At 45.5% G+C, this 13221-nt stretch overlaps 1 protein-coding gene across 1 annotated transcript; it reads left to right on the top strand.

The window, feature by feature from the left end:
• The first annotated feature begins 370 nt into the window (after positions 1–370).
• SNN (stannin) lies at positions 371–12107 on the top strand. Its single transcript, XM_072120702.1, has 2 exons — positions 371–517; positions 8745–12107. The coding sequence occupies exon 2, from the start codon at positions 8808–8810 to the stop codon at positions 9069–9071; it is 264 nt and encodes an 87-aa protein (XP_071976803.1). The 5' UTR covers positions 371–517; positions 8745–8807; the 3' UTR covers positions 9072–12107.
• The last annotated feature ends 1114 nt before the right edge of the window (positions 12108–13221 follow it).

The following is a 13221-nucleotide window of genomic DNA, read 5'->3' as shown; positions in this document are numbered from 1 at the left end:
TTATTCTTCCCTAAAACGTTTCTTTTTTTTACAGTTTCCCAATAAATTATAAGAAAAAACCTGTACACAGTTTTACCTAAACGTCTTCAGCAGATAAGATCACGTCACGTGGCTGTAGATGCAGCACCAGTAGATTCCTATAATCGCATATATACTACATGTGTCTGTCTTATGCGATGATTTTTTAGCGATTCTTTAGACTTGTCAGAATTCCCCCCCCCCCCTCCAGCGCGGGTCATGTGCTCGGTGTCACGTGACCCCCGGCTCGCTCCCCGTTGCTATGCTCCATTCCCCCGCCCTGCAGCTGTCGCTAGGCTAGACGTCTGAACTTCTCGGTGATTGGCTTCTGGTGGCTTCTGACGTCAGCGTTGGCTATAAGTAGGGGGGCACCGTTATGCTAATCAGAGTGCGGGGTTGGGCTGCGGTGAGGATTTTGGAGGATGCGGCTCTGCAGCCCGAACCCTACCCGCAGGGAGCGCTGAAGGGCGGCTGTGCTGAGCGCGCTGCACGGGCGGAGGTGAGTGCTGCTGGGGCATGCATGTGCGTTATCTCTGCGTCTTATACTGCAGCGTGTGAACAGGGGGCATGTTTCCTGCTGCAGCCTGGCATCAAAAGGAGGGCAAGACAAAGCCATGGAGGCAGCGCTGCTCACTATCACCTGCGGGGGCAGCAGTGTGCCTGGAGCCCTGGGCATCATGCCTGGCACCTTACAGGCAGAGCCGTGACAGCTCATTAATCATGGAGAAAGCTTCCTATTCTGTGTGATGTCATTATGGTAGATGCATCTTATGGTGTGTGATGTTATCATGTCATCATGCAAGTCATGTCATCCCGGTAGAGAGCCGGTAGAGTGTGTGTCATGTCATCCCGGTAGAGAGCCGGTGGTGTGTGCGTGTCTTGTCATCGCGGTAGAGAGCCGGTGGTGTGTGCGTGTCTTGTCATCGCGGTAGAGAGCCGGTGGTGTGTGCGTGTCTTGTCATCGCGGTAGAGAGCCGGTGGTGTGTGCGTGTCTTGTCATCGCGGTAGAGAGCCGGTGGTGTGTGCGTGTCTTGTCATCGCGGTAGAGAGCCGGTGGTGTGTGCGTGTCTTGTCATCGCGGTAGAGAGCCGGTGGTGTGTGCGTGTCTTGTCATCGCGGTAGAGAGCCGGTGGTGTGTGCGTGTCTTGTCATCGCGGTAGAGAGCCGGTGGTGTGTGCGTGTCTTGTCATCGCGGTAGAGAGCCGGTGGTGTGTGCGTGTGTGTCTTGTCATCGCGGTAGAGAGCCGGTGGTGTGTACGTGTGTGTCTTGTCATCGCGGTAGAGAGCCGGTGGTGTGTGCGTCTTGTCATCGCGGTAGAGAGCCGGTGGTGTGTGCGTCTTGTCATCGCGGTAGAGAGCCGGTGGTGTGTGCGTCTTGTCATCGCGGTAGAGAGCCGGTGGTGTGTGCGTGTGTGTCTTGTCATCGCGGTAGAGAGCCGGTGGTGTGTGCGTGTGTGTCTTGTCATCGCGGTAGAGAGCCGGTGGTGTGTGCGTCTTGTCATCGCGGTAGAGAGCCGGTGGTGTGTGCGTCTTGTCATCGCGGTAGAGAGCCGGTGGTGTGTGCGTCTTGTCATCGCGGTAGAGAGCCGGTGGTGTGTGTGTGTGCGTCTTGTCATCGCGGTAGAGAGCCGGTGGTGTGTGTGTGTGTGTCTTGTCATCGCGGTAGAGAGCCGGTGGTGTGTGTGTGTGTGTGTGTGTGTCTTGTCATCGCGGTAGAGAGCCGGTGGTGTGTGTGTGCGCGTCACGTCATCCCGGTAGAGAGCCGGTGGTGTGTGTGTGCGCGTCACGTCATCCCGGTAGAGAGCCGGTGGTGTGTGTGTGTGCGTGCGTCACGTCATCCCGGTAGAGAGCTGGTGGTGTGTGTGTGTGTGCGTCACGTCATCCCGGTAGAGAGCCGGTAGTGTGTGTGTGCGTCACGTCATCCCGGTAGAGAGCCGATAGTGTGTGTGTGTGTGTGTGTGTGTGTGTGTGCTTCATCCCGGTAGAGAGCCGGTAGTGTGTGTGTGTGCTTCATCCCGGTAGAGAGCCGGTAGTGTGTGTGTGTGAGGTCATCCCTGTAGAGAGCCGGTAGAGTGTGTGTGTCACGTCATCCCGGTAGAGAGCCGGTAGAGTGTGTGTGAGGTCATCACGTAGGGATCACAGAACTATACCACTTCCACACTTGAGCCACGTGAATGCAAAATGTCCTCCTGGGCCCAGGGGTTTTCTGGAATATTCTGTGTAATGGACTGTGGTCTCCGTACTGCAGTACCCGGGGGCACTGGGAGGCGCCGCTGCTCTCCGGATTGAGCTTTCATCCTTTGTTCTGTGTGACGGGCGCTATAAGCAGCTGTACATGGCACAGTGAATCACATGGGCGCTGAAGTGGCCTCATCTGCTGCAGCTGTCGGCAGGACTTGTGATCGGCGGCAGGTATGGCCGCATAGGCTCCCTGCACACTCTATTTTCAGGAGGACGGCTGCTCTTTGCTTCTAATAGCTGGAATGTGTGATCCGGGATTTCCTCAGGATCCAGTTACAATCTGTAGGGAAATAAACCTTCCTCCTGGCAGTGGTGTGAGTGCAGGATACGTGATACTGAGGCATGCCACACATGTCCATCTGCTTCTAGTTTCTTCTACAGCTGCTCTATAATAACCTGTAGCCATTGTTCTCATCCTCGACAATTCAGAAGGAAATTGTCTTTTAAGGATCTGGGAGCTGAGACCTGCGAGAAAAGACAAAGATGTCATGATGTTTGGATCCGGATCAGTGAGGATGTGTCCTATAGTAACCCCTGGACGCAGGTTCTCCATTATATTATGTGTGTGACTGTACACAGATGGGCTACTTCTATGTATGTACGGTGGTCTCAGCAAGCCATAAGGAATCGTACTGATCATCACTCATTTCTAATTTTATGAGAATAGGTTTTATATTTGGTTAAAGGGATTCCAGTTACATTGTGCAGATAGGGGTCAGATCGCTCATCAGTCTTTAGTGAGAATGCAATGATCATGCCACTGTAACACTTGAGTTGTCTGGGTGTTAAAATTGATGACCCGCCCTTTGGATAAGTGATACATTTATTTGGGGAGGGGGGGTTCACACTCCCACTGGCGAGTGCTCTAAGGTTGACCAATACTTGAACATACAGGAAACATTCATACATGTAAATGTAGTTGGAGACACTGCACCAGCAGGGCACATGTGAGAGGTAAACTCAGAAGACTCTCTTATACAGGCTGGAGCTCTGTTCTGAGCATATTTGTAGATGATGTGACCTGTATGTGTCACAGGGTTGTATAACTAACATGGAGGGTGCAGCTTTTGGGCTGACATTCTGGTATCGTATTATAAGAAATGGCTTGGTTCTGTCCATCCGGATATCATCTGCACCCAGTCAGTGCACCCATCTTATTTTGGAAACCGCTTTGTGTAAACCTCTTTGAAGCTGATTTTGTTTCTGTAAGTGGCAGGTGCGTGTCCTAGCACCTGAGGAGGAGGCCGCACATGACGCCCAGCAAGCACAGGCTTGTAATAAGACAGCTGTGTCCTGGCTTATCATAGATAAAGATAGCAGGACTGATGCATCTGTGTGATACTCACAGGAGGCCTAAGCTGTGCCCGATATCACATGCTGGATGATAAATCTGCCTTATTATCCTGTCTGCTCTAACTACTACCATTATTAGTTGTTATGTGCCCATAGTCTCTTAAAGACAGCCTGTCATTAATTTTTACCATTTAAAGACAGTGTTGGGTATAGCCCTTGGAGATCTGTGTAGTAATCATTTTGTTGTACAGTAGTTTGACTGTGAAAATACATTGATATCCATAGTTTGTAGCTGCATTCGGAGTACTGTACACTGCTGTGTGAGATCTTTGCAATGTGCCGCTATGCAGCTCCTCCACTCTGCTGTGGCAGCTTCTGTTTGAATAGTACAGCAGTTTATCTGGGGAGAGGGACTGTGCTGTGTTTAGTGAAGAGATAGTAGCAGCAGGATTGTTGCTGGACTTGAAGCAAACATCACACTCAGATATCCAAAGACAACACCCAACACGGTCTGGAGCTGTGTATGCCCAAAACTGCTGGTTAACTGCCTTTAAACCGTAAATAAGAGGTCCCTTTGAAAAATTTTTGATGCAAATTAATTTTTACCCTCTGTAACATGACTTGTAAAGTGAAGATTTGCCTCAGGTTCCATAAGAACATTTGATGAAACGCAAAAAAGTTGTGGGAAAATCTTTCTTGCTCTACTGTTCTCTGATCCAGGAAATGCACTAGGTATAGGAATCCTACACCGAGTCCTAGGCTACATACACACCTCTGTATTTTCTATCCGTATTTGTGAGTAGTGTGATAAATGTGGATTTTTGGTATTGCTTTGTTCTGGGGTAAAATCTCAGCACCATCACTTCAATGCTTCCCTATGGGAACAGAGGTTGTAGGGAGCAATCGTGTCAGATGTGTAGCGATGGTTAAAGGCCACTTCCTTGCCACAGCAAAACATGGAATTTTACTTCAAAATAAATTGAAATTATAAATTGATAATTTATAGAAAATAAATAGAAAGTAGAAGTAGAAAATTGATAATGTCCACATTGAACGCTATGGGGTAGTCGTGCTGTATTGGCATTTGCTGCATGTGTATCCGGGTGTATAGGCTGTGCATTTTCCTTGGTAATTCCTGTATCTGGTACATGCAGCCATGTTGCTATAGTGTGGGCACATGTCCACAGCACTTATGTTGTCACTCGGGGCGGGAGGTGACTGAGCAGCTGAGAGTCCCGTCATCCGCTCACAGTGGAATTTTCCACTGATCATAAATTTGTGTGTTTGGACATAATCAGCACAGTATGGACAGGTCAGTCCCCGAAATAATACCCTGGATCACCTTATGCTGTAGTCTGGCAGATAAGTCTCTATAGGTGCAGGTAACGTATGCACCGTATATACAGCTGCACTCCCTGGATCATGGCTGCTCTGCCTGCCTTGGAATTTCCTCCTAGGTCAGTCATTCCTGGAATTTCCTTGAATTCAATCCATCACTTTATTAAGGCTATAAATAAACATCAGGTTACATACATTTTTTTTTTTTGCAATTTTGTACATTTGACCATAGCTGTGTTATATTGCAGCTAAGTCAGATTTCTCGAATTGAGGCTACGTTCACACACTGCCGTAGCCGAGCGTATGGCAGTGTACCGGAGAGGAGGAAGGGTGACCGCTGCTCAACCCTCCTCTCCATAAGAAACAGTGCTGCATGGGTGTAAACACAAACTTGATATGTTATGATAGTTATCCTCACACGATGTAACCCTTTAAAGGGAGCCAGATTTTACTGTATTAAACTACCAGCTCCCTCAAGTAGGGTATGAAATGTTCTTTCTTGACTTCCTTTGTTCCTATGTGAAATCTCCCCCTTTTACCTATGGAAAATAAAATCTCATCCAAGTAATTTGGAAATAGCAGTCATATTTGCTTAAGATGAGTCAAGTTAAGAGGCTAAAGGGAAGGTGTCAGACATCCCTATCTTCAGGTCTACAGTACCTAAACAGATGCATTAGGTATGATGGTAAGATAAAGATCTCCTCTTTCAGCTTGTATCAGGCTGTGGTTCTGTGAGCTACAGAACTGGACATACATAGTTGGAAATGTGAACTGCAGGTAAAGATCTCATTCACGACTGTTTCTTTAACTGCCTGTATCGCTAGTTCTGTAGCTCACAGAACCACAGTCCTGATGTGATCTGAAAGATGAGGTTGTTCTAGTTAATAACATCTAGGAATTATAGAACCATAGAGAGAGGTGACGCCTGAAGTTATGCTCCTCCACCAGCCTCTAAAAGTGTTAATACAATATTCTGGTTGCTCTCCTTTGAAAAGTTGGGTTCCTTGGATTGGGATCCTACCACACAATAGACATAGTAGAAATCTAGGCACTCCAGAAGATAATGCTCAAATTGTGATTTATTAGTGGTTTGCGTGTAGCCTTTGTCAAATACTGCAGCCTCTAAAAGTGACTCTTCCCAGCTCATTTGCTTAAAACCTAAATTTTTTATAGGTAAACAGAAAGATTTCACATAAATCTAGAATCTATAAGGGACATTTCATTCCCTTCCAGCTACCTGCTAGTTGTTTAATGGAGTAACATCTGACAATAGTCCCTTTGAGGCCAATTATTTCTTGGCACATAAAATCGTATGCTTTCAACACAATGTAACTGCGGCCACGAGAGTAACTATGGGTCCACCACCATGGAGTCAGCACCCAACACCAATTTGTTTACATTAAGACCTCCTGGATGGCAAGTGGCACCAAAACTGGCAACACAATAGAACCAAATTAGTTGTTTTGGTCTCCCTGGCCAGTACTTTGCAGTTGGAGAGTATTCTTGGACCCATGGGTTATATATAATCACCATTGATCTTGTAAAGTACAAGGATCTGGTTCAGCAGCAGGTAATGGCAGGAAGCCCGGCTTGTTACTCCTGTTACTCGCTGTCCACTGACCGAGAGATGTGGTAAATTACTGCGCACATCTGGACATATTGATTGTAAAGAGCGAGAGTGAAAATAAGAGGTGTATAATATGGACTCCGGAGTCATCTAAAACCTCACCACCTACATCTAATGAATTACTCCAGGCAGGACCTCGGCTTCTGTATTATCGAACTCAAGGCCGTTTCAGTAAAGAGATAAGTAATAACGAGACATGTTACACGTATACTGAGGCCCTCCGGATTTAGGTTGAGAGGAACCCACCATCTCTGTTGTATGGCAAATGTGCATTTTAATGGAGGGTGCCCAATATTTATAGAGCTGTATAGATTCATAGGGGGAGATTTATCATAAGTCTCTCACAGCAGAACTGTTCTGGTTGCCCATGGCAGCCAATTAGGGCTTAGCTTTTGTTTTCCTACAGCTGCCTATAAAATGAAAGCTGAGCTCCGATTGGTTTCCATGGCCAACTAGAACAGTTTTACCTCAAAAACTTGATGTTAAATCTCCCCCAGAGGGTCCCCATAGTTTACACAGAACAATTCTCACCCCCAACACAGTATCCTGATACAATAAGACAGACCTCTGTACACACTTCTGCCAGTGGACGTTATTTCTGAGGAGACAAGTTTATTATCAGCAAATCTGGTCTCTTCACTAAGCCACAACATCCGCACTTGGTGAGGAAGCAATAACTATAAATCCTTGTGTGTCTGGTAGGAAGGGGGCTGAGAGCTTTTCCCTCATGGCGGTGATGGGATGGAGTAAACTGCTCTGTGGTTTTCACGCCTGTGAATACTCTGACCCCTGACTCCTAGTCCCGTCATTCCAGCGCAGAACTGAATCGCTTTTCAGAAAAATGGACAAAGACAAAAAGCCCAGAGCGCTGCGGATGTATGCGAAAGGGACAGCGAGGCCCAGAGGCGGGGGGCTCACTGTTATGTAGCTATGTGGGCCTGTAGCACGTCTCACCGCTTTGTTTCAATTTATTTTATTAGTATTTTCTGTTTAAATATAGAAAATCCACAGAGAGCCCCAGGAGGGGGATACATTGTAACTACATTTCTGCTGATTGCTGTTACATTGTGGCCCCATGGATGATGTCTCCTCATTCATGTGCTGGTTGTAGTCTTACAGGGCGACACAGTAATCTTTCAGTGCACTCTTACTATCTATAGGGGGAGATTTATCAGAAGCGTCTGAGGTAAAACTGTTCTAGTTGCCCATGCCAACCAATCAGAGCTCAGCTTTTGTTTTCCCACAGCTGTTTATAAAATGACAGCTGTGCTCTGATTGTTTTCCATTGGTTACCTCAGACTCTTCTGATAACTCTCCCCCACAATGCCTATCCATTCATCTGAGCCTTGAGGAATTTGGGTATAAGTAGCAGTTTTCTTCTATCGCTGCCTTTATTGCTTTCTACAAGACATACAGTCTCATAGGAATCGCTCTTATGAATGCTGAAGATGTAACCAGCAATGGGCCGGAGCAGTGAGCATGAAGCCGTGGGTTTACTTATAATATAAAGCATTAAAGGAAATCTAATAATTCTAGCATCAATATCGGGTTTGATAAACCAGGGACACTTACTCATAGATCCAGGAACTGTGACTGTGGTAATCTTCTTATTTGTTATTTATGGCCTCCTTCATTAGAAAATCAACTTTTAAAATTAATGTTATGCGCCTGAAGGGTGCTGTGGTGTGTTACCAGAGCCCTTCATTGCTGCAGCTTCACAGGATGTTACAGAGAGCAGAACGCCTGGCCCCCATCCCCTGTTTTCTCCTTACTTCCGCTGCCTGTGTTACTCCAAACTCCGGCTTTACAGGTTGTTACAATGTGCATTAAGCCCTGATACTAAACCCCTTCCCAGCTGTCCTTGCCTATTTGTACTACATACTCCATGTGTAGGTTGACATTTCTTTCCGATACCAAAGTGCGATCATGGGGGCAAATATTTAGTTCAGTCTTACCTGTGTATGTAAATATTCTTGCTGGCACTCCTCCTGTCAGAGGCAGAGGACGAGAACGCCTTTCAGGCTCATTATCATAAAAGTTAAATATAAAAGTTGACTTTAGAAGATAGGAGGCCATGGATAACAAATATAAGGAGATGACCACAGTCACGGTACCTGGATCTATGAGTAATGTCCCTGGTTTATCATGGAGTTTGATGGATGTAACATAAGAGAGCTTGGATCTCAGATATGTGATAAATCATAAATCATTTATTTTCTTTCAACAGAGTTTCCCCATCTAACATCGGATCAGAGCCTGAAGACCAGATCTCGTACACCCAGCGCCAGCCATGTCTATAATGGACCATAACCCCACCACCGGCGTGGTCACAGTCATCGTCATTCTCATCGCCATCGCAGCCCTCGGTGCCTTAATTCTGGGTTGCTGGTGTTACCTTCGCTTGCAGAAGCTCAGCCAGTCCGAGGATGAGGAGAGCATTGTGGGGGAAGGGGAGACTAAAGAGCCCTTTCTCCTGGTTCAGTATTCTGCCACCGGCCCTCGACTGGAGAAGAAAACCAAGCTGACACCGAATGGCACGGAGACTCGTAGCTAAATCCCTTCGGTCGCCATGTGTGAAGCAAGCAGAACTAATACTGTGAAAATAATAGACCCGTGTCCTGTAGAGGACGACACTGCATGCGGGCAGTTTTCTTCCCTACAATCCTCCACTGTCATAGCGTGTGTCACATGAATGTTCCTCATTCTCTCCGACGGACGACTCCCCTGGAATGTGAAGACCCCCTAACCCTGTGTACATAACCTGCATTTTATAAGTGTCCCTCTGATTTTACATATTAACTTGCCGATGATGTGATTTAAAGGGATATTTTTCATTAACCCAATGGATCCCGTCATAGCGCATCCAGCCCGTCGTTGTGGTTTTAGTCAATACACAACTCTCCCCCACCCCCTCCCTCCAAATCCATTATGATGTGTTTGATGGATTGTGGAATTAGCTTTAAGCTTCCTAGCTGCAGTGACCCGGCGAGTCCCGCTAGATGGACGCAAGATGGAGCCTGTGATCGGGGAAATATGCCTTATGTGAATTGTGCCAGGAGGCTCCTGGGGAGGACACGGCTGGCGAGCAGTTTTAAAATTTTATTTTTTTATAAGGATGAAATGAGCATTTTAGATTTTAATGGCAGATCTTACATTTGTAGGTTTGTCTCCATTGTCATAAATTATTGTACTGATGAATAATGTACAGTGTTTTTACCTATAACTGTCATCTCTTAGTATGTAGCACCATGACAGTGTGCAGACAATGCTGACAATGTGTTTAACCCTTGCTAGTGGTAACTGGAGTTTAAAGTTGGGGTGAACTTGGTTCTTCAGGTACCAGGTGACCTTCTTGATAGACTGCATTTATTAGTATTGCTAGTGAGGTGTGCACTTACACACGATACACAAGGCTTGTCACGTACCCAATCTCGGTATAGTGTTGGGTCATCGCATTAAATTATGGCGAACGGATGGCGGTGGACTATGGAAGCTGTAGTGCTGGGATAAGACTCCATAGTTTAACAGAACCCCTCCCCACTATATGGCTGGGCTACAATCCCTTCTACTTAAGAAACAAAAAAGGAAACATCAAGTCTTAAAAAGTTTGGTCGCTATTACAAACGTTTACTATTTTTGAAGACGCTGAATTTAGTCTGTATGTAGCGGGTGCCACAGGTCACACAACCCTGCGGCAACAGGACACTGGATTCCTGTGATGTCTTGTGTCCTTCTGACGGATGGAGGAGGCTGTGCCCTATTTGCGGTATGCGCACCCTCTGTCATAACCACTCTCATCGGTGGTTGGAGGGGTGTGCCGGTATCCTAGACGCCCCCTCCAATCAATTATGTGGGAGTTGTCATCACGGATTGGTAGACAGTAGCGGATGTATAGCCCCCTTAATCTGCCGGACGGATTTGCGCCCCCTCCCCCCCCATAAGGGCCAATGTGTAATTTAATAAAGACAAGAAATATTTAATAATAGTATATTATATATTATTCAATTAGTATAAATACTAGAATGTTGCCCTTGAAAATAGATGAATGGGATGAAAATCTGATAGTAGATCTCCTATAAGGGCCCTTTCACAGAAATGTAGTCTGTCTCATTGAGAAACAAGTTACACGGGTGCTGTATACAATAATATAATTCCTTATAATATTGTCCTTTGCTTTCTGCAAGTATTTGAGAAATTCTAGACAACCCCCACAAGATAGCCGAGTACATAAGTCTTATCACTGGGAACACATGTAATCTTTAGCCAAGGCTCAATGCAGGTCATGACCCCCCCCCCCCCCCCCAACACTAAAATTCATTTAAGTATCATGCAGGAGAGAATTCTGTGTTATATTAAATTTTGGGGTTTTTTAACCTTATTGGAACTGGAATGACCTCTGCCCATGTTGCCTTATGGCTGAAGTAGCAAAAATAGTCATTTTTAAGCTTGTAATTCAAAGTGATCCTGGTCTTCTCACATCAAGATACATAAAAAAAAAGTAGAATTTCCATAGGAATATGTGGTGTCTGTATTTCAGATATAACATTATAGATAGAACTATGAAGCTTGAAGACCCTGCTGGGACTTCAGCTCCCCTATCAGTACATATATCACAGTCTCCACCCTTTGTATGTATTATGGTGCATCTTAGTTTTCGTAGTGGTGCGGTAGTCACTGGGTTTATCTGGTATTAAAACTCCATCCCCTTCTAATGAGAAGATGCAATATCTAAGGCTATCCCTGTCCTCAGAGAAGATGTGATCCCAGATATATAAAACTAATTTCCCCAGCAATGAATCCTGGTTTGAAGCTCTTAAAGGAGCCCAGTTGTAGCTTACATGCCGGTATGTGAACCTTCTCACATCTGGATGTTACCAGGGTCTTGTGCTATTAGATGGAATTTCTCATGTGGAGCCGCCGGTCTTCAGAATTCTCTTATAGGAATAAATTAAGGATGACCTGGTAAGGCTGAGTGCACATCATGTTTTTGACCATACGTGTCCCACTTGCAAGAGGAGTATACATTGGCAGCAGCCATTCACTGTGTACTATGGGGTGTTTCCCCAGTGATGTCACTGTCCTAATATGGACAGTGACCTCACCGTGTCCCCCCGCTGCTTGGCGAAGCCCCACAGCATACACTGCTCAGTCAGATGAAACGATGTAGCTTGCAACATATTTCCATCCTGACTCTTTCTGTGGCTCCTACGTATAGTGGACAAACTGAAGCAACAACCACACCTCTATCTGCCACCATATGTAGATGTATAAGCTGGGGTGTCAGTCAGGAGCTTTTATGGATTGTTTACATAGAACATGATGTGAACCCAGCCCAACCGTACCTAACGTGTGGACCGCTGTGACGACATGTGACTCCTAATGTAATATAAGTGTCACAGGGAATCAGTCCTAAAATTATGGAGTAGTGTTCCTCTAAGTTAAGGGGATTCCAGTACAGTAGTTGAACTGGCAGCAGACAGTATGGATTATTTATAATGTGATGTCTGTGTAGTACTTGGACCCAGGTATAATTGTGCCATATGAAGACTGTGCAAAGAAGCCATAACAATAAACTTTACATGGAAACAAAGACTGGTCCATCTCTTTCGCACGTAGAAGACACTTCTGTAAATGAGCTGCGAACGAAAAATAGCAATTTGACCCCATCAGAAGAGATACGCCTCTTGCAGTATAGTTTGGTAGTAGCAAACTGTGTCTCTATACTAAGAGGAGTACTCCATAGAATTGCCCCCAATTACTTGTGAAAGTTCATCAGAGGTTGACAAAGCTTTCATGCCACTGACCATGGTTTGTGCTGGTTTTGCAGCTCACCTGTATAGAGATGGATGGAGATTAGTTGCAATACCAGGGACTATCCATGGTCAGGTGTGGTGCTATGTTATTCAGTCTCTAGACAATCCCTCTAAGGGCCATTCTTCTACCAGTTACTAGCAGTTTCAGATGCAAATGGAACTAAAAGGGCTCGGCGAGAATTCAACTTTTTAGAAATTGGGTAGAATGATACATTTTAAATTACAATACCCCTCACAGATTCCCACACTTCTCTAGTCCCCTATGGCTCTATGTTACCTGGTATGAGTTCCTACTGGACTCTATAGTAGATTCCGGGGTTAGAAGCATTAAAGTGAGCAGGTAACATTTATGTAATTCCTGAATCACAACGTTTCCTATCACATGATCCCAAGAATGTTTGGGAGAGTGTTGTGCAAGGCTGATGGGTACCTTGTCATACAGTAAAAGGTAGGGGGCTTATCAGGCTTTCCAATGCAGATTTTGGCTGACTATATCCTGAGCTGTATCCATGTGGGTTCTGCTTGAAATATAGGGAATGCTGCTTTATTTTTTAAGTTATCTGCCAACCATTGGTTTAAATGGAAGATGGATATATATATTTTTTTAAAATCAACAATAAACTTTATTGAAATAGCACAATAGGATTTGAGTGGCACAAGGGAGGTACAAAGGTTGGGAGAAGCATTCTTGAATGATCTTTCCATATGGGAATAAAATCTGTGCCCAAATCCTTAGGCTATCTGCATATGTGGGATATAAAGCGCACTAATATCTGCAGCGTAATACAGTAGCCGTGCAGAAAATCTGCTTTCTCATCATAGAGGAGCAAGTCCAGTTCTCGGTTGTGAGTTTTACCCTCAGAGGCATTTATAGATAGGATAAGCATACAG

This window comes from Engystomops pustulosus, chromosome 8 (assembly GCF_040894005.1).
Source record: "Engystomops pustulosus chromosome 8, aEngPut4.maternal, whole genome shotgun sequence".
Lineage (NCBI taxonomy): Eukaryota > Metazoa > Chordata > Amphibia > Anura > Leptodactylidae > Engystomops > Engystomops pustulosus.
This window is presented reverse-complemented; position numbering and strand designations above follow the sequence as displayed.